The following is a 22,811-nucleotide window of genomic DNA, read 5'->3' on the forward strand; positions in this document are numbered from 1 at the left end:
ATCTTCAAATTCATCTTCTACAAAGGCGACAACTACAACATTCATCACCAGGGGCGGATGCATGTTGGAGCTATGTGGGACTATAGCTCCACATGCTTTTCCCTATTTTTTTTTTTTTTTTTTAGTAGATAAAACACATATAGCGCACACACACACGGTAGCAACAACTGCAAGTTGTGAAGAGTAACATATGTAATAAAATGAGTAATCAATGGTTAAGAGATGCTCTATTAACAATTAGCAATGATGTCATTTTATCTCATTTTCAACAAATGGATATGAGATGATTTTCATTGTAATGTATTGTATCAAACAATGAGGTAATAATATTTGTCGATTAAAAAAAATTGTTTGTATTATTATTTATTTGAAATTTTAGCTCCACATGTACCTAAAGTCTGGATCCGCCCCTGTTCATCACTACTTCAATTCTCTATCCTTTGTCTCTAAACAGTTCCTCTCCATCACCAATTGCCTCCTATTCTCACTCACTATCGACATTCAAGGACGCCATTTCCTTGGTCTCCTCTTCAGCAAGTTCACCAACCTTAACTTGCTCAACCTCAAGCGCAAGGGCAATTATGACCTTGACCTTGATGATCTTCTCCATTAGATCTTAAACTTCGCATTAAAGAAACTCATATCGCTCTTAATCTCCAACCAATGGACCTTTCCTGCTAATGGGTTTCTATTTTTCTCTAAAAAAGTTACAACGTTGACCTCTGTCAATTGTTCCAACACGTACGTTTCTTGATAACAACAAACTGTTTTCGTTGTTGGTTGTTTCTCTTTGCTTAAAGAACTCAACCTTAGTCACGCTTTGGTCAACTATCAAAGTAATGTCTTTAATTCAATCCACCACTTGTTATCCAAGTGTCAATGTCTACAACATTTGGTTCTTAATAGCACTTATTTTATGAATGATCAACATGTTGTCGAGTTGTCTTTGTTTTTTGGTAATTTGGTGTCTATAAATCTTCGTCACAGAATTAGCCTTGTTTCCACTTGTTAGAAATTGTGCTTCACTTAGTGAAATCAAAATAGAAAGAACTGGGAGTAAGAGTGTAGGGAATTTTGATTCTATGGTGGGGTTTGGTGTATACGCTCAATTAAAGTCTCTTTATTCGGAGGGTGACAATTCGTGGTTAACTGATGAAAGCATCATAATGGTTGCTTACATTTTTCCAATTTGCATATGCTTGATTTAATCATATTGCAATTATATCTCTAAAGGTATTTGTCAAGTTTTAAGAAGATGTTGTAAGATTAAACATTTAAACTTAGTTGGATGTTCAAGAGTGAAGCTACTTGCAATGAACTTTGTAGTTTCCAAGTTGGAGGTGTTTAGAGGTTGATAATAGAACACACTATCTGACCTTAGAGAATTGTTGTGGGCATTTGCAACTATTATTGAAATTAACATTGTGATAATGTCACAAATAAGGAAAGGGAACATGTGGTAGAAAATTACACAACTGAGAGACCTTTTTTTTGAGGCCTTTTTTACTAGTATTCTGAAAATTTCTTCTTACACATGTGTAATGCAAATAGTTTAAAATATTTATATAATGTAGTGTAATACAAATAGTTGGTTGTCGTGTTGTTAAAGTATAGCTCATTCGATGTTCTGCATAACTTGCTATTATTATAGTTAGTAAGAATTACATTTTGAAGTAAATAAAGCATATAAAAAATATCAAAGACGTATGTTTATGTGTGGTATCGACCTAACTTATTTTAGCATTAGCTACTTGGACTATTCTAATATCTATTATTCCATATTCTAAGTGGTACCTTAAATACTTGCATGTGTTTTTGTATTTTATATACCTAGAATTTTAATGGAGTGATTACATACGAGCTGTTATACACTGATATGTGTCACTATTTAATTTATTTTTGTTTCATGATTTGTGAATGTGAAAATGTGGAATTTATTGGTTTGAAAAGATAATAATCTTCGTTCAGACTATTGGATTTGGCTTGATTTTGATGTTATAATTTAAGAATGAAAGATGTTGAACTAAAATGTATTAGTTCATGCATGAGTTGATGGTAGACAACGTTAATTGACATATTTATAGGGACCAAAAATATATTTAACCATAATATTTTTTTAAAAATGTTAAATGCACGACACGATAAGAGACGAACATACCTAATCTGTTGTTTTAGCACCTCATATCTGTGATTTCCTCCAAATGTTTTTTTTTTTTAACAAGGCAAAATGAATTATATTACCACAGGGGACAAAATCTACCCCTAGCACAAAGTGTGTAAAAAGAGTAGAGCAAGAGTACAATAAGGTATCCTCTAAATGTTTAACTATATTTTTTTTTCAACTTTATAATTGGTCAGTCTTTGAATCGTATGTTTTCAACAACAAAATGTGTTGTACCAAATAGCACTTGTGTTCGTAATAATTTGATTTCAATGTGCCAACGAAAGAAGACACAACTCTAGGAGATATTTTTTTTATCCAAATTAACTTATATTATTTCATTCATGATAATATATAGTCCCAATACAATATTTTTTTTGACACAACTCTAGGAGATATTATTAACTAAACCATATTGTGTGTACTGTCAAATTAACTAGCCAAGATCAATAAATTTGCAAATTTTAAAAGTGTAGTGTTCAAAATGGAAAATTAAATAAAATTACTTGATCTAAAAACTGCTTTATTATTACAAAATATATCAATTTGTTCCTTAATATGATCCTTATCAATTTGTCTATTAGACCAAAGTATAAACATTACCATGGAAGACCAAATCCTTAAGGTCATAATGTAGAATTTTCAATTTCAGTAAATCACTCCAAGAAAAGATTAAATCAAAACCAAACTCACCAAGCCCTAGGCAAGATAAAGAAGAGAGGGCCAAAACAAGAAGGAAACACCACGAAAACCAAAGAAACACACCCTTCAGCAAGGAAGTTAGCAAGGATCAAAAAACCAATTTCCAATCATCAATAGGCAAAGGAAGGAAACGAAAGGAGAGATCAAAGGAAGATAACTAACAATAAGACTTATAATTGTGCATTTATAATAAAACTTATAATAAACTTATTTTATTTTTTATAAATATAAATAATGATGGCTACTTTAAAAAAAGTCGACCTAAATATAAGATCTTATAAAATTGGAAAAATTTCTTTAATTATTACAAAAATTCAATAAAAATAAAAAGCTGACATAGTAGTTAGTGAAACAACTTTGCTTGAAAATATAGGTTCAATTAATTTTGATTTAGTTTATTTCGATAGTTCAGTTCAACGGTTATTTTGATTTAGGTTATTTTGCTCCTAATTAGTCAATATTTCATCGCCATTTCTTGTGGATGTGATCAGCCTTGTAGTGTTTTTCATTTTTACCACTGTGAAAAATTCTAGTGTTTCTGTCTCGCTCTATATGCCAGTTGATTTTAGGTTTATCCTTCCAAAAGAGTTCATGTATGTCCAGGGCCAGCTCCAACTCTAATTGCAAATTACTCTTCTCTTGATTCATCAGAAATTCACTGTAACCAGTGTCTTCAATTAACTTCCAAAAGGATAATGATCTGATTTGTGCCTTAAAAGAGTAGAACAAGTGATTGTTGTACAATGATCAATCAATGCTTGATTACACACCACCCTATCAAACCTTTTGTTAGTGTTTCTATTCCCACTTCTGCTATTAGACCATGTAAAACTAGCACCTTTAGTTGGAATATGCAGCAGATTATGATTGTCAGACCAATTTTGAAAATCTTCCATGGGGACTCTAGGAGGAGGAGAAAACATACATTTGTGCTTATGGCCACCTAAAATAGTGTTAAAGTCACCTATAAACCACCAGGGTAAACTGCATTGATCTTGGAGCGCATCTAAATTATTCCATAGTTCTCTTCTTTTCACGTAGAAAGTTGATGCATAAATCATTGAGCAAGCTATATCTTTTCCATTGTCAAGAAATGAGAATGTAACTACTTAGGAATCATACTGTTTCTATTGCTGACTGCAAAAAGTTTGAGACCTAATTTGTGGAACAAGTTCCTTGGAAAACAAGAAAAGTCAATCCAAGGCTCAGCTAGAAAGAAGAAAAAAAAAAATCAGGTTTGTTAGCTTCAATCAATCTTTTCAAGGCCAATCTTGTGGGGAAATTGGCCAAACCCATCAAATTCCAATAGATAGCTTTCATTTAGAATGTTTAGGGTAAGGTGTTTTAGACCTAGTGTTGTAGGTTTAAATAATTTTGATTAGTTTGAGTTCGGCGTTATTTTGAGCACCCATACTTTTTCTTTTCTTTTTTGTGGTGGCCGTGATTTGAACCCCGGATCTTGCATATATTATGCATTGTTCATATCAACTGGGTTAAGTTCACGATGACCCATACTTTTTCTTTTTGAGGAAGCGCTCATCCTCATTGTTTTTTTTATTTTATGAATCATCCTCGTTGTTAAAGGATGTGTATATAACACTATATAACCGGATCAAAAACAAAAAAATGATAAATTTATAGTGATCAAAGATTTGGTTGAAATATTTTTTTTCCTCATACAAATATATCATGTTTCAATTTATGTCCCACTATATTAATTGTTTCACTTTAACATATTTTGATAGTGTAACATCAAAAGTTGAGTAATAACTAATAAGATTATTTTGATAGTTAATATCTCATTCCATGTTGACATTGTGTTTTAGGTATAAACTATTTCAAAACGTTAGTAGATGTCGGATCACAATCAGTCGTCTAGATTTAGGATTTATTTAAATGTTGTACATTTATGATGTAACTATTTCTTCAAATGCAAGTCATTTTAATTTGTTTCAATCGAAGTTTTCGAGATAAGACATCAATGTCATCTCTCAATCCAAATGAAAAAGTTTATAATCTTATTACACAAATTGGGATGTTACAACTAGCAAGGACCAAGTTTGCTTACGGAAAACATTTGAGAGATCGTTGTTTAAAGGGATTAAAAACAGAAAATGATATATTTATACGGACCAAAAAATTATTTAACATTTTGATCAACTCATGCAATTGTCAACCAAGTGAAATGACTCTTGTGGTTAAATAGCTCCTCCTAGGACGAATTGTTTGAGACAATCCAGGTATGATTCATGGTGGGTACTCTCAATTTCTTCTTCCTTTTTCCCCGGGGAACCGGAGGGTGGATATCAACAACAAAAAATGTCATTTTCACCTTTGATATGTATTAACTTACGATCCTAACATTTTCTAACCCAAAAAAAATTATCAAATTGTAATTTTGATCTATAAATAAATGTTTTTTCACCTCTTCAATGCATAATTATCATAGCTAAAAAACATTCATCATTTATCACTTTTATTTCTCTTTAATTTTGGTACTCTTTCCCTTAATAAAAAAAAACCAAAGAAACTTTGACGAGCATCAAAAGTTTTATTTGAGATCTTTATTATGTTTAACTGATCAATTTATTGAGCTAAAGGACAAATATGTCACCTTGATCTACATTAGAGACATTAACAATAACTTCAAATTAATAAATACTTTCTTACAATTCTTAATTCATAAAAAATATTATTTAATTATATTTTATTAAGGGGAGACTATTTAATTGATGTTGCCAAAGATTTAAATTTTACTTATAAAAGGTTTAAACAAAACTTTATATTTTAGATATACATTAAGAAAAATATGGCTCAAGTTTTCAACTATGTTTATGCTTTGCTAGTGTTTCTTTCACTATTTCTCATGGTAACCAATGGAAGTAAGTAACTTTTGACATTGTTTTCTCATTTTCTTCTTTATTTTAGACACAATATTTTATAATCCTTGAACAAAATTCCTTTGTTTTTCTTTGACTTGACAGTGCATATTGGTTGCGACCAAGACCGGGATTGTCCAAAACAAATGTGTGGCCTTAAGCAAACTCCAAAGTGCTTGAAACATGTTTGTAAATGTGTGTAACTATATATAACCATTGTGCTTTAATAATTTCCCTCGCACTTTGGTTTATGCTTTTTAAGCTTTAAATTTCGTTCACAAGATCAATAATGTATTACTATAATATAATTTACTTATAAAATTATAAATTATTTGTATGTCATAAAATTGATACATTAATAATTATTCTTGGACTTTGATTTATGTTTATCTTGTCTTTGTGTTGTTTATCAAACTCGCATTTTATCACATTGGACTATTCTTAGAATGTTTTTAATGAGGCGGAAGTTGAAAGTCTTTGGTTCTTTGTTCTTGAGTTTTGGTCTTGTCCCCCGAATTTTGTAACTATCATTTTCACAAGAAGTCCAGATCGTCATGCAAACGAGACCCTAAATTTCTTTCCACATTCCCATTGTCTTTATTCATTCCAGTCATTATTATAAACAACTTTTTTTTCTTCAGATTCATTGAATAACTAATGTATTTGAACTGTATTACAGTTTAAATACATCAGTTATTGAATTAATTTGAAAAAAGAATATTTGCGTATATTAACGACCCTTATTATATTCGGTTTTAATTTTTTATGGAAGGGTCAAGTGGTATGTTTTTTCCTCAATACACAACAAAGATTGGTCAACTTGGTTTTTCAGTCAAATTACTAAATATGGTCAGAAACTAAACTACCCTTAACATAAACTTATTGCTTCTTATTTACATTAACATTAAAACTTTTTAAAGCCTCTTTCATGGCTCATCTCTTCCTTAGGTTAGTGTCCTTCATCTTCCTGGCCATGAGGTTGAGAAACTTAGGGAAGTATTACACCCATCAACATAACAGTTCCAAGATCATGATTCATTCCACCATATGAAGAGTTGTTATTTAAAGTAGTGAATCAAGCAAGTCTCAATTGGTGTTCATGCTCACCTATTGTGAACTACAAGGGTCATGGCCTCTGAAAAGGACAAGACACCGAACATCAATTGTCATCCAAATTACTACTCTCTTCTATCATTATTATAAACAAATACTCGTATATTTTTTCTGATTCATTGAATAAATGATATATCTGGACTATATTATAAATCAAATACATCAATTATTCAATGAATCTGGAAAAAAAAAAAAAAAATCTTAATAGCCATCCAAACTCAACGATTGAGAAGCTTGATAAAAGAAAACCGGAGTCATGGTACTTTGGCACAATACAAGAGTGGTGGCAATGTAAGTCCAAATTTGCCATCTTTGAGCAAGCTTGAAATTAACCAACATCAAAACCTCCACAAGCTGAAAACTAGTTGAAGATGTGCATGTAGTGTTTATAATTTATAGAAACTGAATTGACATTAACATCAAATCTTTTTTAAAAAGATAAAATTAAAAAATAAAAAAACTAAGAAGACACCATTCAACCACAACCATTAAGCTTGAAGAAGAAAGGAAAATGACTACTACAAAGCACTGTTATTCAAGTAAAACATTGCCTGCTTCCTTATATCTTTCATAACTTTGGTACTTGTGTATATGATCTGAGAGGGATCATTTGGCCATCATCACCTTAACGAATTCCTCATGGTTTATTTGGCCATCGCCATCAAAATTGGCCTCTCGAATCATCTCACCGACTTCATCATCGGTGAGTTTTTTTTGGTGAGTTTTAGCCAAGGTTGGTCATCACATGGTGAAACTCAGCAGCAGGAATAAACTCATTATGCTCCTTGTCGAAAACTCGAAAAGCCTCTTTCCAAATAATAAGACTTCAAATCTCTTTAATTTATGGTCAACATTGATTGTTTAATTAAGTATACAATTTTTTCAAAGTCTTTAATATTGTTTTTGGTAAAAAACTAATAGTCCTAAAACATAATTTTCTCATGAAACCGACTAGTCGACAACATAAATTGGTCAAGTTGGTTTTCAGTCATTTTCAATCAAAAAACACAACACGTAGCCTCAAATTAAATTGGTTTTCTAGATTAACTTACTTAGGTCCACAAGTCCTAAACTACTTAAACCTCTTGTCACCATTCAAGAAGAAATTATAAAATTACAAGTCATGCAAAGCTGAACGTCAAATATCATTACAATAATAGTCATCACCATTCACCAAAATATGAATGGTAGGAACTGAAATGACATTATCACTAAAACTTGTTCGACAGATAAAATTACAAGACAAACTAAGAAGACACCATTCGACCACAACCAATAGCAGCAGGACTTACCACTAATCAAACATTTAATCATGAAATAAAATGTAAAAAGAAAGGGCAATGATTACTACAAAGCAAGGTTATACAAGTAAAACATTGTCCTCCTCCCCTATTGTCATTTCCTTAATCAACATTCTCTGAAAGAAGAGAGATCATTTAGCCATCATGACCTTAACGAATTCCTCATAGTTTATTTGACCATCACCATCAACATCAGCCTCACGGATCATCTCATCGACTTCTTCATCGGTGAGCTTCTCACCAAGGTTGGTCATCACATGACGAAGCTCAGCAGCAGAAATGAAACCATTCTGATCCTTGTCAAAAACCCGAAACGCCTCTTTCAGCTCCTCCTCGGAGTCGGTGTCCTTCATCTTCCTTGCCATGAGGTTAAGAAACTCAGGGAAGTCAATAGTACCATTCCCATCAGCATCTACTTCATTGATCATGTCCTGAAGCTCTGCCTCAGTTGGGTTTTGCCCCAATGAACGCATAACAGTTCCAAGCTCCTTGGTTGTGATGCAACCTGCAAGTTCACACCATATATATATATAATAATCAACAACAAATTTATAGCGTCATCAATTCATTCCCCTATAAGCAAAAGACTTCTTACCTAGTTAGATGAGAATTAGTTAGATGATTATGGTTGGTTTACATCCTGGCTAGTAAGATGATTATGGTTAGTTACAATTACACACCCTGCTAGTGTATTAGCGACATAACTAAAATGGGAAATCATCGTGAAATAAAATGACGCTAACTAACGACCATTTTTCAAGTATCTGAACCATGCCCCTTGAGGTTATGAGATCAAGCTAGTGATTGATATGACACCACACAGACTAGTCACACATACTCAATGTGTAGTCAAACTTTTATTCATGATAATATGGTTAGTTTGATTCAATTCCTCTCCACCACTTACATCTCTCACCCTTCTCGTATATAAGCCACGTAACAATGCCAACAGCAAGGGTAACGCATCCAAGTGTTACTCCTTCCAGCACTTACTAACATGGGTGCTGTTGGCATTGTTATATAGCCAGTGTCAGTGTGTATTCAACTATTTCATTCAATCAAATACAGGTCTGCATTTGTCTCTGTTTTTCAAAAGACAGAAATTCAAATAATACAGCACAAAAATAATAGAAAGTTGTGAACTCTAAATGAACAAAGAAAAACTTTACAATAAAATCAGTGAGTCAAATAGCAGCACTATGCCTATATCATAGTAGAATTTGAATTAATCACTATTGTTTTGTGATTCCCTATTCAATAGAAAGTGTTGTCATATAGAAGCAAATTCACACTGTAGTCTGTAGCATAGTGGAATTCAAACAACCCGCTATTGACAATACTGAATAAGCTATATCATGAAAACCCATATCTTTCAAAACATGTCACATGCCATGTTTCTCAAAACTCATACACATAAACAAACTCACAAGCCATAGGCAAAATATCTACGAATAATATTCACAAAATCAATAACACTATGAAAAAGGGTTGCAGATGTGGCAGAACATATCACTATCAAGTAACCATTAAATCAAGATGAGAGTTTATCATATCCCACTTCTCTCACCCTACTAGTATATAAGCCACATAAATATAGCCAACATGTATTTAACTTTTTTCATTCAATCAAATTGAGGTCAAAGTATATGTTTTTCAATGGAAAAAACAAAAAACCCTTCAAATGACATAACAAGATAGTGATAGCAAGCTTTGACTCTATACAAAGAAAAAACTCTACAATGAATAAACTCAGTGTTGTAGAATATGAGCAAATCATCATTGTTCTATGATTCACTATTTAGTACAAAGGGCTGTAAAAAAAATGCTATAACACAATAGCGTAGTTGAATTTGAACAACCCATTATTTGCTTTGATCGGTTATTGACAACACATAATAAACTACATCATGAAGACCTAGTATCTTTCAACACCTGCCATCATGTCATGTTTCTCAAAACTCAAGACACATAAACAAGCTCACAAACCATAGGAAAAATATTTATGGATCATATCCACAAAAATGTCAATAACACTTTGAAAAAGAGTTGCACATGTAGCATAACATATCATTTAACCATTATATCAAGGTGAGAGTTCTATCTTATCCCTTACTTCCTCATTGGAATCATAATCTTTATCCTTGCTGGTTATTAATTACAAAAAGGGCAGCAAAACAAACAAAAAGTATTCGAACCTATTTAACACTAACAATTCGGACCAAAGGCGTGTCCGGCTATGAAGCACTGACACAGACACACAGACACAACACTGGTAGTAATTTGGAAAAATGAATTATTTGAATGTAATCACATGTCGATGTCATGTTGGACAACAACATGACTTTGATTACAAGTGTTGGTGCTACAAAGGTGTCCGGAGAGTGTCCATACTAACACAACACTGACATATACATTCAATCACTTCGATTCTCTTAAATTATTATCGGTATTAACATGTCACCGTCATTATAAAGTAGTAAGTATTCTACAAAAAAGAGTATTGCAACCTATGCAGTACAACGATTCGGATCGAATGCATAAAGTGGCTGACAAGTGAGAGTGTCTCATATGAACACGACAACGACACATATAGTTACACGAAAGTTCAATCATTTCTATTTTCTTAAATTATTACCAGTATTTACCTATCACTATCGTAATAAACTATCAAAATAAAATTGAGATATAACCTTAGAAGTTAGAACTATCATAACTTGAACGAATAAGCTACAAATTTTTCCTAACAAATCGCAATTTTCTTTAGCTTTCTATGTTTTTTTCTAAATTAAAAAACATTGATTTTTTTATTCAATTTTTTGAAATCAGTTGTTCATCTAAATCAGCAAAATTACGATAAATTAACATAACAATAATATGAATAATCATATAAAAAATAATCATAAATATATAAAATAAATAAAATAAGCTCCATGAAATTCAAAACAAATTAACAAAATCAAAGGAAAACCAAAACCTAGGAAAATTTCTAATCCAAATCACATCACAAATCAATCAAACAAAACAAAATCATAAAATTGAAAGAAAAAAAACTAACAAAATTCCTAATCAAAATCGCATCACAAATAAATCACAACAAAAAAAAATTACAAAAACAATCCACAAAAAAAAAAAGGAGAACGAGAGAGAGATTGTTACCATCGCCATCCTTATCGAATAAGCTGAAAGCTTCCTTGAACTCAGAGATCTGATCATCTGTGAGTTGATCTGCCATCGTCGCTTTTCTTCTTCTTCTTCTTCTTGTTTAGAGAGAGAAACTGAATCGGTTAAAGCTTTAGAGAGAGAAAATGAAAGAGCGCGTGTTTGAAATGAATCTTCAATGAAACGCTGGCGTTTTATATATATCAATCAATGAATGAGGTTACTGTTGAACACGGTCTTCACACTTCTTTTTACTAATTTTAGCTTTTTATTACTACAAAAATAAATAATCTTCTTTTTTACAATTTTTAAATTATTCTTGAGTCAACTAGGAATGAAACATTGTTAAAAAATTTCATAGTGAGTTTTGTTATCTATTACTGTGCTACTTAGTTCGAATTATTAGTGTGAATGTTATGCCAAAAAACCATAATCAATCTCATAATTTTTTCACCGGACTTTTGAAATTTAAATTACCTAGTTGAAAAAAAAAACTTAAAAAATATTAATGCATCACAAATAAATTAGATAAAGATCAACGACATGAGCAATATGTTCTATTTTTTGTGTCCAATAGAAAGTGGCATGATTGTCCCAAGAGACATCAAATATAGGGTTAAGATCTTCTCCATTTGTAATTTGTTACATTTATTGCAATTTGGATCCCACAATCATTAATATTTTTGTGTCTATCTCTCTCCAAATTGCAATAAATGGAACAAATTACAAATGGAGATGATTTTTACCCTCAAATATATCTCTCTTTCTTGTTAGCATATGATTATCTAATACATTAAAATCTAAAATATGTCGTGTCGAGGATAAAATGCAGCTACCTCTCTCTCGATCGCAATTCAAATTTTAAAACTACGACAAGAAATCACGTCAACGGGAATGTTTGTTTCCTAACTTCTCTCTTTTCTTAGAATTTACTATATAAGAGATACATTTGATTGTCCGATCACTAAATCAAACATGTTCTAACTTCTTCTCCTAAACTCAATTTCGTTGATTAAATAAATGTCATTTATCCAACATAAAATGAACACTTAAAACTATAAAGTATAATCACTATATTTTTAGTAGATAAGATATAAACAATATTTTTGTATCTACCAAGTTTCAATTAAGAGAGATAAAAATTAAAAAACATTTTACAAAAATCAAAATTCACGAATTTATATTCAATTTTTTGTAGGAATAATTTTTCATCAGATTTTAGCTACTTCTCAACTTCAAATTACTAAAAGTCGTTCTTCTAAAAAACTGGAGGGTTAACATCAAAATATATCTAACCTGTTTTTTTAGAGAATATTTAACATTTTTTGTATAAATCGGATATCATTCACGCACAACTACGGAGACTAATCTCTCGAGTATTATGAAACTGAAATGGATGACAAGTTCTCTCTAAGAGTTTAATTTGTTATGTGTTTTTAAATTTAAATAGTGTTGGACATTTATTTATTTTATTTTGTCTTTTTTAATCATCACTATAGTCAACAAACTAGCCAAGTGGAGAGGAGACATAGGACGCGTTACGCGGTTTGGACACGGAATGTGTGAAGCATATGGCCCACTTTAAACTGTGTCATGTCATTTTCATTCATCTTTTTTGCACCTCCCTTTGAAGTTCAACTAAAAATTCTAATAAAGGATTTTTGTGACATTGATTAACTTTTTTTATTAAAGATATTTTTTGGACAGAATGAAAGATAACATAAAGTCTATAAATGCGTAGGACGGTCCATTGGGTCACCATCCAAGATAATTGGAGGTTTTATTAGTTATTGGGTTAGGTGAATATGCACAAATGATTTATTTCCATCCCAACTCTTTTTTGGTGTTCTTATGTGGATTATTATATATGTATTTTTAGAATTTTTTACTGATTTATTTTTACCTTTTCTTCAATTTTCAGTTTAACAACTTCATAAATATCCCCTCTATCCCTAAAAATAAAACATATCCCCTTCCAAAAAAAACTTCATCAAATTGGTTTCTTTAAATTCAAAAAATTATGTAATGAACTATTAGATTTAAGAAGAGGTTCTCATCAACAAGATGCATTGTGGATTCATTAATAGGTTTTCATCAACAATAAATTGCATCATGCAACATCTTTCACTCCCCTATCTTGCAATTCAAAAACAAATGATTTCATTGCATTTGCTTCATATTTTATTGTCTTTCTTGCCTTTAGGTTGTTTGGTCAACCATGTGTCCTCTTCGAAGTGCATCGATTATGGAGTAAAAATCATCTCCATTTCTTAAAAGAAATAAGAAATGGCAATATCAATGACTATAATTTTCGTGTATAAATGTTCAACTAATGTGACAAACGAGTATGTCAGTTCTCCAACCTATGGTAGAGCAATTCTTACATAAGCACAAACCCAAATTAAATTTATTTGGTCACACACACACAAATATAAAAAAATTTAAAAAAAAATTATTTAGTCACATCATTTAAATCCATTCTCTTTTTAATTTTTTTTCATTTGTGAATATATACCCAAATGAAATTAATTTAGGGTTGTGTTCAAGTTAGAATTTCCCCCTATGATATCACCAGTTGAAATGTCCATTTTATTAAACCAAAATCATGGTGCAGTTTTGTTAGTACTAGCATGTGTAGGTTTGACTTTTCAACAAGTCCAATTCCTCACACATTCATTTGGCAGATTGTGCTACTGCTACTTCACGAATTTCCTCATGTAAACGTTTAAGTTCTTTTCCTTTGAGTCTCAAAATATAAACATTCATTTAACAAAAAGAAAGTCCTTAAGCTCATTTTCAAAGTTCTAGAATATGAAAAATCAAGATTAAGTACTTGTTCAAATGGTATTTTTGGTACATGTATTTATAAAATGAACACATTAATTTTCTTAATAAAACTGAAATTTGCATGTAGCGTATGATCCTCGTCTTTTTTGTTGTAGCCATATCATGAAAAGCATTTGTTTAAAAAGGAAAATTTAATTATGAATACTTTTTTTAGAGGAATTGTGAATACTTTTATTTTGTTTGAAATACACTCTTTAGACTAAAATTGTTTGAATACTTTTGAAATATTATTTTAAACGTCTTACGTTTTAGTACATCTAAGGCTTTGTTTGGGAGTTTGGAGGAGAAGGAAAGGAAAGGCTTTGAGGGGTGCAAAATATAAGGAAAAATAGAGAAATCTTTCAAAAAATTTAAAAGAGTAGTTTTTTAGAGAATGATAAATTAATGCATATGATTACTTTATTTTTAATTTTAAAAATATTATAACAACATAAATTAAATTTGAAGAATTCTTATTAACCCTCCAAAACCCCCCAAAACCCTCCTCCAATACAATTTTTTAGTTCCTCCAAATGAGGAGGGTTTTGTATTATGAAGAAAAGTTAACCCCCGAAAGCCCTCTTCTCCCATTTTCCTCTATTTCTTCCACTTACTTATTCCTTTTTTCCCAAGTCTTCCCCTCCCTTCCCCTCCAAACTCGCAAACAAAGCCTAAAATAATTCAATGTAGGAGTACATTTTTTATGAATAAAAAATTTAATGGGTACTCCAGTTGTCTCAGTTTAATTGTCTCTTTAGGGGTTGTACGTTGTTCTTAAGAAAATAATTAGTTTGATTTACTTCAATGATAAAATTAGTATCATTTGTATAAACATCATTATTAGTTATAGTTAGTGGAGTGAAATTCAATAAATAAGAATATTTTAGTGAGAGAAAAAATGTAGATGTTATATCGATATTCTAAAGTGATACTTGAGACAGAGAAAAAACGTTAAAGTGAATTAAAATAACACAAATGGAGTTATATCTTAATTTCCATGAGTATTTAAATATAATAATTTAAATGTGATTGTAGAGATGAATTCATGTATGTAGTAAGATCATGGACAATGTTGTATCCATTGTTTGGATGAAGCCAACGTATTAAGCCATGCATTTCATTTACGTTAAATTGATGATACGTAAGATAGATGTATAGCAAGTAATTTTGTATAAAAAAATGTAGCAAGTAGTTAATAATTAATGAAATTCAAATTTAGAATTTTCTTTTCAACTACTTTTTTAAATTTTGATATTTTGATGGAATAGTGATGAATATCTACAAAATTGTCTCTTTTTACGGAGCAAAACTATATGCATTAACTTTAACAAGTGAATAATAGATAGAATAGATTTCCATAAAAAAGGGTAGACAGTGGAATAAAAAAATAGATGATGGATGTTATTGATGATATCAACTGAAAGTTAACTATAGTATAGTCTAGTTCCTAAGCACAATCTCATATTATGTAGTATAGTCACGAATTTCCTAAGCACTCCACTAAAAGTTAACTGAAATCTAGAACAGTTAGTTGATTGAATCAAATAAATAAACTAACTATAGTCTAGTCTAGTTCCTAAGTTAACGAACTTGACCACTTTTACATCTCAATGCACCTTTGTTGATTTGAAAATGTTTCTCATGAGAGAATGAACTCGAAGATCAATGTCTGAAATTCTTAGTTGGTAGGTTTATTGCAACAAACGCGTAGTCGTGGCTCGAAGAATCGTACCAGTTGTTTAGGAAGAAAATTCACATCCGACAAATAAATGATTTTTGTCTTCGTTCAAACCCACACACTCATGTGCAAGTTTGATCGTCGTTATTAATAACGCTCTTTTTTACCAAGTTGTCCTTAGTAGGTATGTGATTGAGCGGTAAACGCCAAACAAAAAGAGTTTACTTTTAATATAATAACCGCTTTTTACCATAAAATATTAGGGTCCGTTTGCTGCACATGATATGATAGAGATCTGATCATCGCCATGATATGTTAGGGTCCATTTTTTTTATATTCAACTTAACTCTTTCCAATTTTATTACTTTCTTTTTTGTTAATTTATATTTTATTGGTTTAAATATCTTTCTTGAACTCTCTTCTTCATACCAATGAAAGTTGAAAGATGCATCCATTATCCATAGGATTGCTGATTGTATCCACATCAACTTTTCTCCTTCCCTCTTGCTTTCTAATTTGTTATATATTCTTTGTTTTCATTTTTTTATCTTCAACTACATTCTGCAGAGATATACAGTTTATGAAAGATGCACATTGGAAAGTAGCCACTCACAATATAGGTGATGCAACTATTTCCATTTACGTTTTTATATATGTAGTATGTTAAAAGATTGGGGTGCTGTTGGTCCATAATTGTATATGCTATTGTCAACTAATCTCATGTATAAATGACTAGGGAAACCGAGTGGAGAGATAGAGGAACGGTTTAAAAAGTATTTGCAATCACATGCAAATACACTAAAATACCTTGCCACCTAATTCTATACTTTGTTAACATTCCTATGGTGGTAGACTAGATTCATCAACGAGTTATAAGATAATTAGTTGTAATTGAAAGTATAAAAATGAGTTTTTTTTTTTTTGGCAATTTTTACTTTTCTTAATACTTCACAAATACTTTTCTGATCAAGGCGTTGTGTTGTACACTAATCTTCAAGATGCTGGATCTTTTATTTGTTTACTGGTGTTGTTTATACTTTTCAGCATTGTGATTCAAGATTGTTTATATTTATATTTCAGATTTTTCAATTGCATCATAACTTTTTCATTGAGTAAAGATAATCGAGGGATTGATAAGATATTGACTCGTCAAAAATCTTAACAGTAAAATTATGTGATGAGAGAAAACGACAGAAAGACAAAATCGTAGCCTAATTAAATTAAAATATAACCAAAAGAAAGAGAGGAAAAAAAAGAGCGTGGTGCAAGAAAAATAAGATAATTTATTTTGTTGAATACTTTTTACATAATATTTAAATGTCTTACGTTTTATACATGTCTGAAGAAAGAAAAAAAAAAGTTAACTTTTTTTTTTAAGGAAAAAAAATTAACTCATTTCTTATGAATAAAATATTCGTGTGTCTTGTACCAACAAAAAAGATATTCATGTGTCAGGCTCCCAGATCCTCTTTATAATAAAAAAAAAATATTCATATCCTTCAAAAAAATTATTCATGTGTAATAACTATTTTTTGAAAAAGTATTTATAGCTATAACTAGTAGTACATGTTCAGTCAAATATATTTATTTCTTTTTTGACTGAAATCAAAATAAAGTCAATAGAATTATGTCATTAAAGTAATATAAATAAATATCATTAATTATATTTAAAGTCTTTAACATCAATTGTGTCCATATATATGTGTGCTCATGTCCTCTCAATTGCAAACATCCCAACATTTTTCATTTGATAATTGCAAGGATGACAATGAAGTTAGGAAGCATTCTCTTAATGGTTTGGGCTTTGTTAGCTCTCTTCACCCTCACCTATGGATCTGGTATGTTGTATATTCACAACCTATGATTATTAATATAATTTTTTAAAAATCTTGGTATCCGATTCAAAGACCGACTAATCCGATTGATATTTTCTTTAAAGTAGTAATACCATGCATGCTATAAGTACTATATTGTTGATAATTTTGTTGATTATAATGTTGTAGGTGTGGACTACTGTCTCAAAGAAATTGTAGTTGATGGAAGCTGTACAGATCGTTGGCCACATGGACGTGATTGTACAGATGAATTCATTAATGGAGTAGGATCATGGACCATGGCTAAAGATTGTCAATGTCAACAACTTCCAAGTAATAAGCGTCGATGTCAATGTTGTATCAATTGTCCGGATAAAGCCAATGTATTAAGCGGCGCTTTTCATATAAGCCATGTTAACGATACACATGATAGATGTAGCAAGTAATTAATAATTAATAAAATTTAATAATACCTCATATAATATGAAGTTTTATATTTTGGTCCTTTGTTTTTTCTTTCAATTTATTAAGAACTATATCTGACTTGTGCCAAATATAGGTTTTAAATGCAATGAGGAAATATCCGCAACTGTGAAACAATAAGTATAAAACCTATTCCTTCAAAAAAAAACATAAGTTTAATTATTATTTTTTTAGGGAAGTTTAAAACCTATATTTAATTTGCATCAATTTGAGCTTGCACCAAAAATCTCGTATTAAGCTAAAAAGAAATTGCTCCATGAGTTAACTGTCCATCGTCGTGTGTTTTGTGCAACAACCCTCGTGAGGACAGTTACCACATTTTTTTCCACTGTTGTACAGCAGTTGGTGTTTGGAGAACTGCTGGATTGTGGCACTTGATTGAACCTTTGCTGCAGAGGTATGATGATGCGCCAGAAATTACATTTCACCTGCCGGAAAATGTTGTACACGTTCAGGCTGAATTGTTTGCAACAGTATTGTGGAGCATTTGGAAAAGTAGGAACCTGAGATTATGGGAAAATGTAACTGAAATGAACAACAATATAGTTGCGAGGGCCAAGCATTTAATCGAGGATTGGAGGTTTGCTAACAACAAGCAGCAGATGCGCGACTGTCAACAGCAATATTCAGCTGCTGTCACGCTGCCATATGCACAGCAGAATACGGTTTCAAGGCCAGGGGTATGTAGATAGCAGAGACCGGCACGCAGAAGGTTTAAGCGTAACATTGATGCATCTTTTTCGACTTCTACGAATAAGGTAGGTCTAGGTATGTGCATCTGTGACGAGGAGGGGTGTTTTGTCGTTGCAAAAACAATGTGGTTTTCCCCAATTTGCTCAGTTGATAGGAGAAGCTCTAGGTCTCTATCATGCCGTTCGGTGGGTACATGACTTGCAGCTGCCTCTTGCTGATTTTGAAGTCGATTCGAAGTGTGTTGCAGATTACTTTAAGCACGAGAATGCTGAGATTATTGAATTTGGTGTTATTATGGAGGATACGAGGAACTATTGCTCTTGACTTAACAAACTCTATTGTCGAGTTTACTAGGAGGTAAGCGAATGAGGTTGCCCACGAATTAGCGCAGCAACCCTTTCCGAGACTATGCCACAGTTTTACTACGAATCGTCACTAAAATCTTACTGTCTTTAGTACCACACATCAAGTAAGTACTCAATTCAATCCATTTTTTATGACTCTCATTCCAAATGTCATCTAGGACTAACGAGTATTTTATTTCTAATAAATTTTGACGGAGATTACTTTGCAAGTTGTCCAATGAGAAGTTTTCATCAACTTTTCCATTTAATAACGACTCCAATATGTTCTTCAAAATAGTTTTGACACCAAAGTCTTCAGACACACATACCCATATCTTCTTTTCAAAATATTTTTCACTCTCAGATGGTAGAATTGACATATGACCTTCTTGCCGTCAATGGGGCTGATTTTGACACCCTTTCCTGGTTGCCAAAAACTAGCCAGCACTGCAAGAAAATTCATAGGTTTGTTAATCAGGATTTTCCATGTGAGGACTAATTCTTATATGAACTAAAAAGCATATTTAGTTAAAAGGACTAAAAATAAAATTAAAATTTTCAAGACTAAAAGCAAAAAAAAAAAACAAATTATTTGCAGAGATCAAAGTATATTTAATTAAAACGGTATATTAAACAATGTATTATTAATATTTTGCTGACTATGTTGGAGATAAAAATGACACACTGTGACTACTTCATGTGGGAGGATGACGTCACTGTGATTAATTACATGTTAAAATCAAATGAAGTAACCGAAATTGGATCTATATGGACATTGATGATCTTCCCAGCATTCTGAATTAGGCTTTCCTTCGGCACCACCTGCGTGTACAAAAAACATCATTACACATATATTGTTCACATAACAAACACTCACCAAGACAAGTTGACAACATAACTAATTTATAAAAGGAAAGGAAATTAACTATATGAATCAGTACCTTGTTTGGTTCTGAAAAAATATTATCAAAGAAAAACTTCAAAAATATAGTTTCACAATATTTTCCAATTTTCAAAAATTACTTTTTAATTTTTAAATTTTAGAAATTGACACGTCAGCTCCACATGGACAGAGTTGTTATGTCAGCAACTACCATGTGGTCAATGTTATGCCAAATCATCAACTAAATAAGTCCGAGGATTATTTAAAAAGATAGAATTATTTGCAAGGGTATATTTAATTTTTTTTCAAGGACCAAAACCCAAATCGACCATATTTGCAGGAACCTTTGACACATTTTAGCCATTAATTTTTTTCCACATACATATATGCACTTGTGCATGCACGCACGCATGCATGTGTGCACACACCATAATTAACTTTTCCAAAATTATTTTCAAGATTTCACTTATATTACATGGTAAATTTGCACCGTTAATTCCTATTTTTAACTTTTTTTTAACGAATTAGTACTTATATTACAACCGTTGATGAACTGTTTCACATCAGCATACATGTCGGGCCAGAAAAATACAGCAGATAAGTGTGACAAGGTGGTCTTAATATTGGAATGTCCGCCTAATGGTGTGGAGTGATATTCTTCCAACAAGCAAGGAATTAAGTCTGTTTCTCTAGGTATAAATATAAAATACCAGGTAATGCTAAAACTGGTAGATTAGTCATAGCATTTTTGAGGTGATTGAATGTTGTTTCTGCTATTGCTGTACATTTCAAAGTAGTAGCTTTCAGTAAATCAGTTAGAGGGCTCACAATGGTGGCATAATGTTGCACAAACCTTCTATAGAACCCTGCGAGTCTTAGGAAAGCCCGAAGAGCCTAAGAGATTTAGGAATAGGTCGTGACAAAATATCTTTCACCTTTGCAGGATAAGCCTGGACACTGTTTCCTGAACCATTCAACCTAAGATATGTAGTTGTCGGTAGGATAATCTTGGACACCGTTTCCTGAACCATTCAATCTAAGATATGTGGCTGTCGGAAATGAAGTTTGTGAAAGAAATCTCACACCTTTCTATCTAGGTAAGCTTTTTTATTTTTATAAGTTTGTCACTTTTATAATTCTTTGTGTGCATTTTTTGTATAAATATTGCTAAATTGCATTCTTATATAAACTTGTCAAGTTCTGATTTTTATTTTTATTTTTTTAAGACAAATAACACTTAGCTGACCATCTCATTAATTTGGCACTTTATTTATTTTTCTTTCCTAATTAGTCTTTGTATTTTTTTTTTACCTGAAAATTACCCTATTTTCTATAATGCAATCAAACATGCCTACTCGGATATCCAAATAATCACAAATTGTGATGTTTCGGAGCATCCATTAACCCACTCTCACCTTTGTAGGATAAGATTGGACACCGTTTCCTAAACCATTCAACCTAAGATATGTAGTTGTCGGTAGGATAAGCTTGGACACCGTTGCCTGAACCATTCAACCTAAGATATGTGGCTGTCGGAAATGAAGACCGTGAAAGAAATCTCACACCTTTCTATCTAGGTAAGCTTTTTTATTTTTATAAGTTTGTCACTTTTATAATTCTTTGTGTGCATTTTTTGTATACATATTGCTAAATTGTCATTCTTATATAAACTTGTCAAGTTCTTTTATTTTATTTTTTTAAGACAAATAACACTTAGCGGACCATCTCATTAATTTGGCACTTTCTTTATTTTTCTTTCCTAATTAGTCTTTGTATTATTTTTTTCCCTGAAAATTACCCTATTTTCTATAATGCAATCAAACATGCCTACTCGGATATCCAAATAATCACAAATTGCGATGCTTCGGGGCATCCATTAACCCACTCTGCTGATCTATATGATTTTCATGTAATGTAACTCTATCCTAACTAATACAATTTCTTTCATTGCTTCAATTTCCGTTATCTTTCAAATACTATGATTTTCCTGTGATCAGCAATACCCATCATCTTCCATTGATGTTTCACAATCTGGCTCGTGACTCGTTTGATCATGCCTCACGTATTGGTCCAAAGGTTTGAAGATCCTCATCAAATATTATTCAACTTATGAAGGATTTGCTTCCCTGATGACTTAGAGGCATTTATGACCAACTTGACTGTTTGAGCCTCAACTAAATGCAAAGTGAATGTCGAAAGCAAAATGAGAACAACCATTACTGAAGTCGTAACTTTAAAACACACCAATTTACATATAATTAAAACGTTTACATATAATTAAAACTTCTAATTTATATTTTATTTTTTTGAAATAGTAACTAAGAAGCATAAAACACACATAATTAAATTCGAAAATCACATTAGTTACACACTAGCATAATTAATTTTTTTCGCATTCAAATGCACATGTCACGCACGCACGCATACGTGCGCGTGCACACACCTTATTTAAACACAACATTTTTTGAATTAGAGATTATAATTAGCTAGGAAGATCGTATGTGTTAGTTAGTGAAAATTTGATTTACATAAACCTATGAAGCATTGACACACACCACACACGTAGAGATTGATAATAATTTAAGAAAAACAATGGTGATTGAAAGTCATCAATGTGTGGTGTAGACACATACAATTATATACTTTTAAAATGATTGCATGTGTTTTTTTTTTAAACAAAAATCATTGCATGTGTCTATTAAATTCGATGTCATGTCTACATGGCGGCCAAACGTAACTTGAGGTCCAAAATCAAAACTTGTTGTGAGGCTTAAT

General features: G+C 31.5%; 2 protein-coding genes and 1 long non-coding RNA gene across 3 annotated transcripts; 2 read left to right on the top strand and 1 right to left on the bottom strand.

The window, feature by feature from the left end:
• Nucleotides 1-5,178: 5,178 nt before the first annotated feature.
• Nucleotides 5,179-6,125, top strand: LOC146913466 (uncharacterized). Its single transcript, XR_015013595.1, has 2 exons — nucleotides 5,179-5,745; nucleotides 5,848-6,125. It is a non-coding gene; the product is annotated as an uncharacterized LOC146913466 (long non-coding RNA).
• A 1,815-nt stretch (nucleotides 6,126-7,940) lies between these two features.
• Nucleotides 7,941-11,484, bottom strand: LOC146913467 (calmodulin-7). Its single transcript, XM_085716690.1, has 2 exons — nucleotides 11,313-11,484; nucleotides 7,941-8,661 (listed from the first exon to the last, which is right to left on the bottom strand). Exons 1-2 carry the CDS (start codon nucleotides 11,386-11,388, stop codon nucleotides 8,288-8,290), a joined length of 450 nt encoding a protein of 149 aa, XP_085572816.1. The 5' UTR covers nucleotides 11,389-11,484; the 3' UTR covers nucleotides 7,941-8,287.
• A 6,036-nt stretch (nucleotides 11,485-17,520) lies between these two features.
• Nucleotides 17,521-18,137, top strand: LOC146913468 (putative defensin-like protein 244). The gene is made up of 2 exons (XM_085719817.1): nucleotides 17,521-17,657; nucleotides 17,823-18,137. Exons 1-2 carry the CDS (start codon nucleotides 17,582-17,584, stop codon nucleotides 18,077-18,079), a joined length of 333 nt encoding a protein of 110 aa, XP_085575943.1. The 5' UTR covers nucleotides 17,521-17,581; the 3' UTR covers nucleotides 18,080-18,137.
• Nucleotides 18,138-22,811: the final 4,674 nt, after the last annotated feature.

This window comes from Medicago sativa, chromosome 6, assembly GCF_051527215.1.
Source record: "Medicago sativa cultivar Bolivia chromosome 6, Bolivia_mono, whole genome shotgun sequence".
Lineage (NCBI taxonomy): Eukaryota > Viridiplantae > Streptophyta > Magnoliopsida > Fabales > Fabaceae > Medicago > Medicago sativa.

Bases quoted from the DNA above. Each gene is read 5' to 3' on its own strand.
- LOC146913468 (XM_085719817.1), top strand. From the start codon at position 17,582: ATGACAATGAAGTTAGGAAGCATTCTCTTAATGGTTTGGGCTTTGTTA. The intron at 17,658-17,822 runs GTATGTTGTATA...ATAATGTTGTAG, and splicing joins CACCCTCACCTATGGATCTG to GTGTGGACTACTGTCTCAAA.
- LOC146913467 (XM_085716690.1), bottom strand. From the start codon at position 11,388: ATGGCAGATCAACTCACAGATGATCAGATCTCTGAGTTCAAGGAAGCT. The intron at 8,662-11,312 runs GTAACAATCTCT...GTGAACTTGCAG, and splicing joins ATTCGATAAGGATGGCGATG to GTTGCATCACAACCAAGGAG.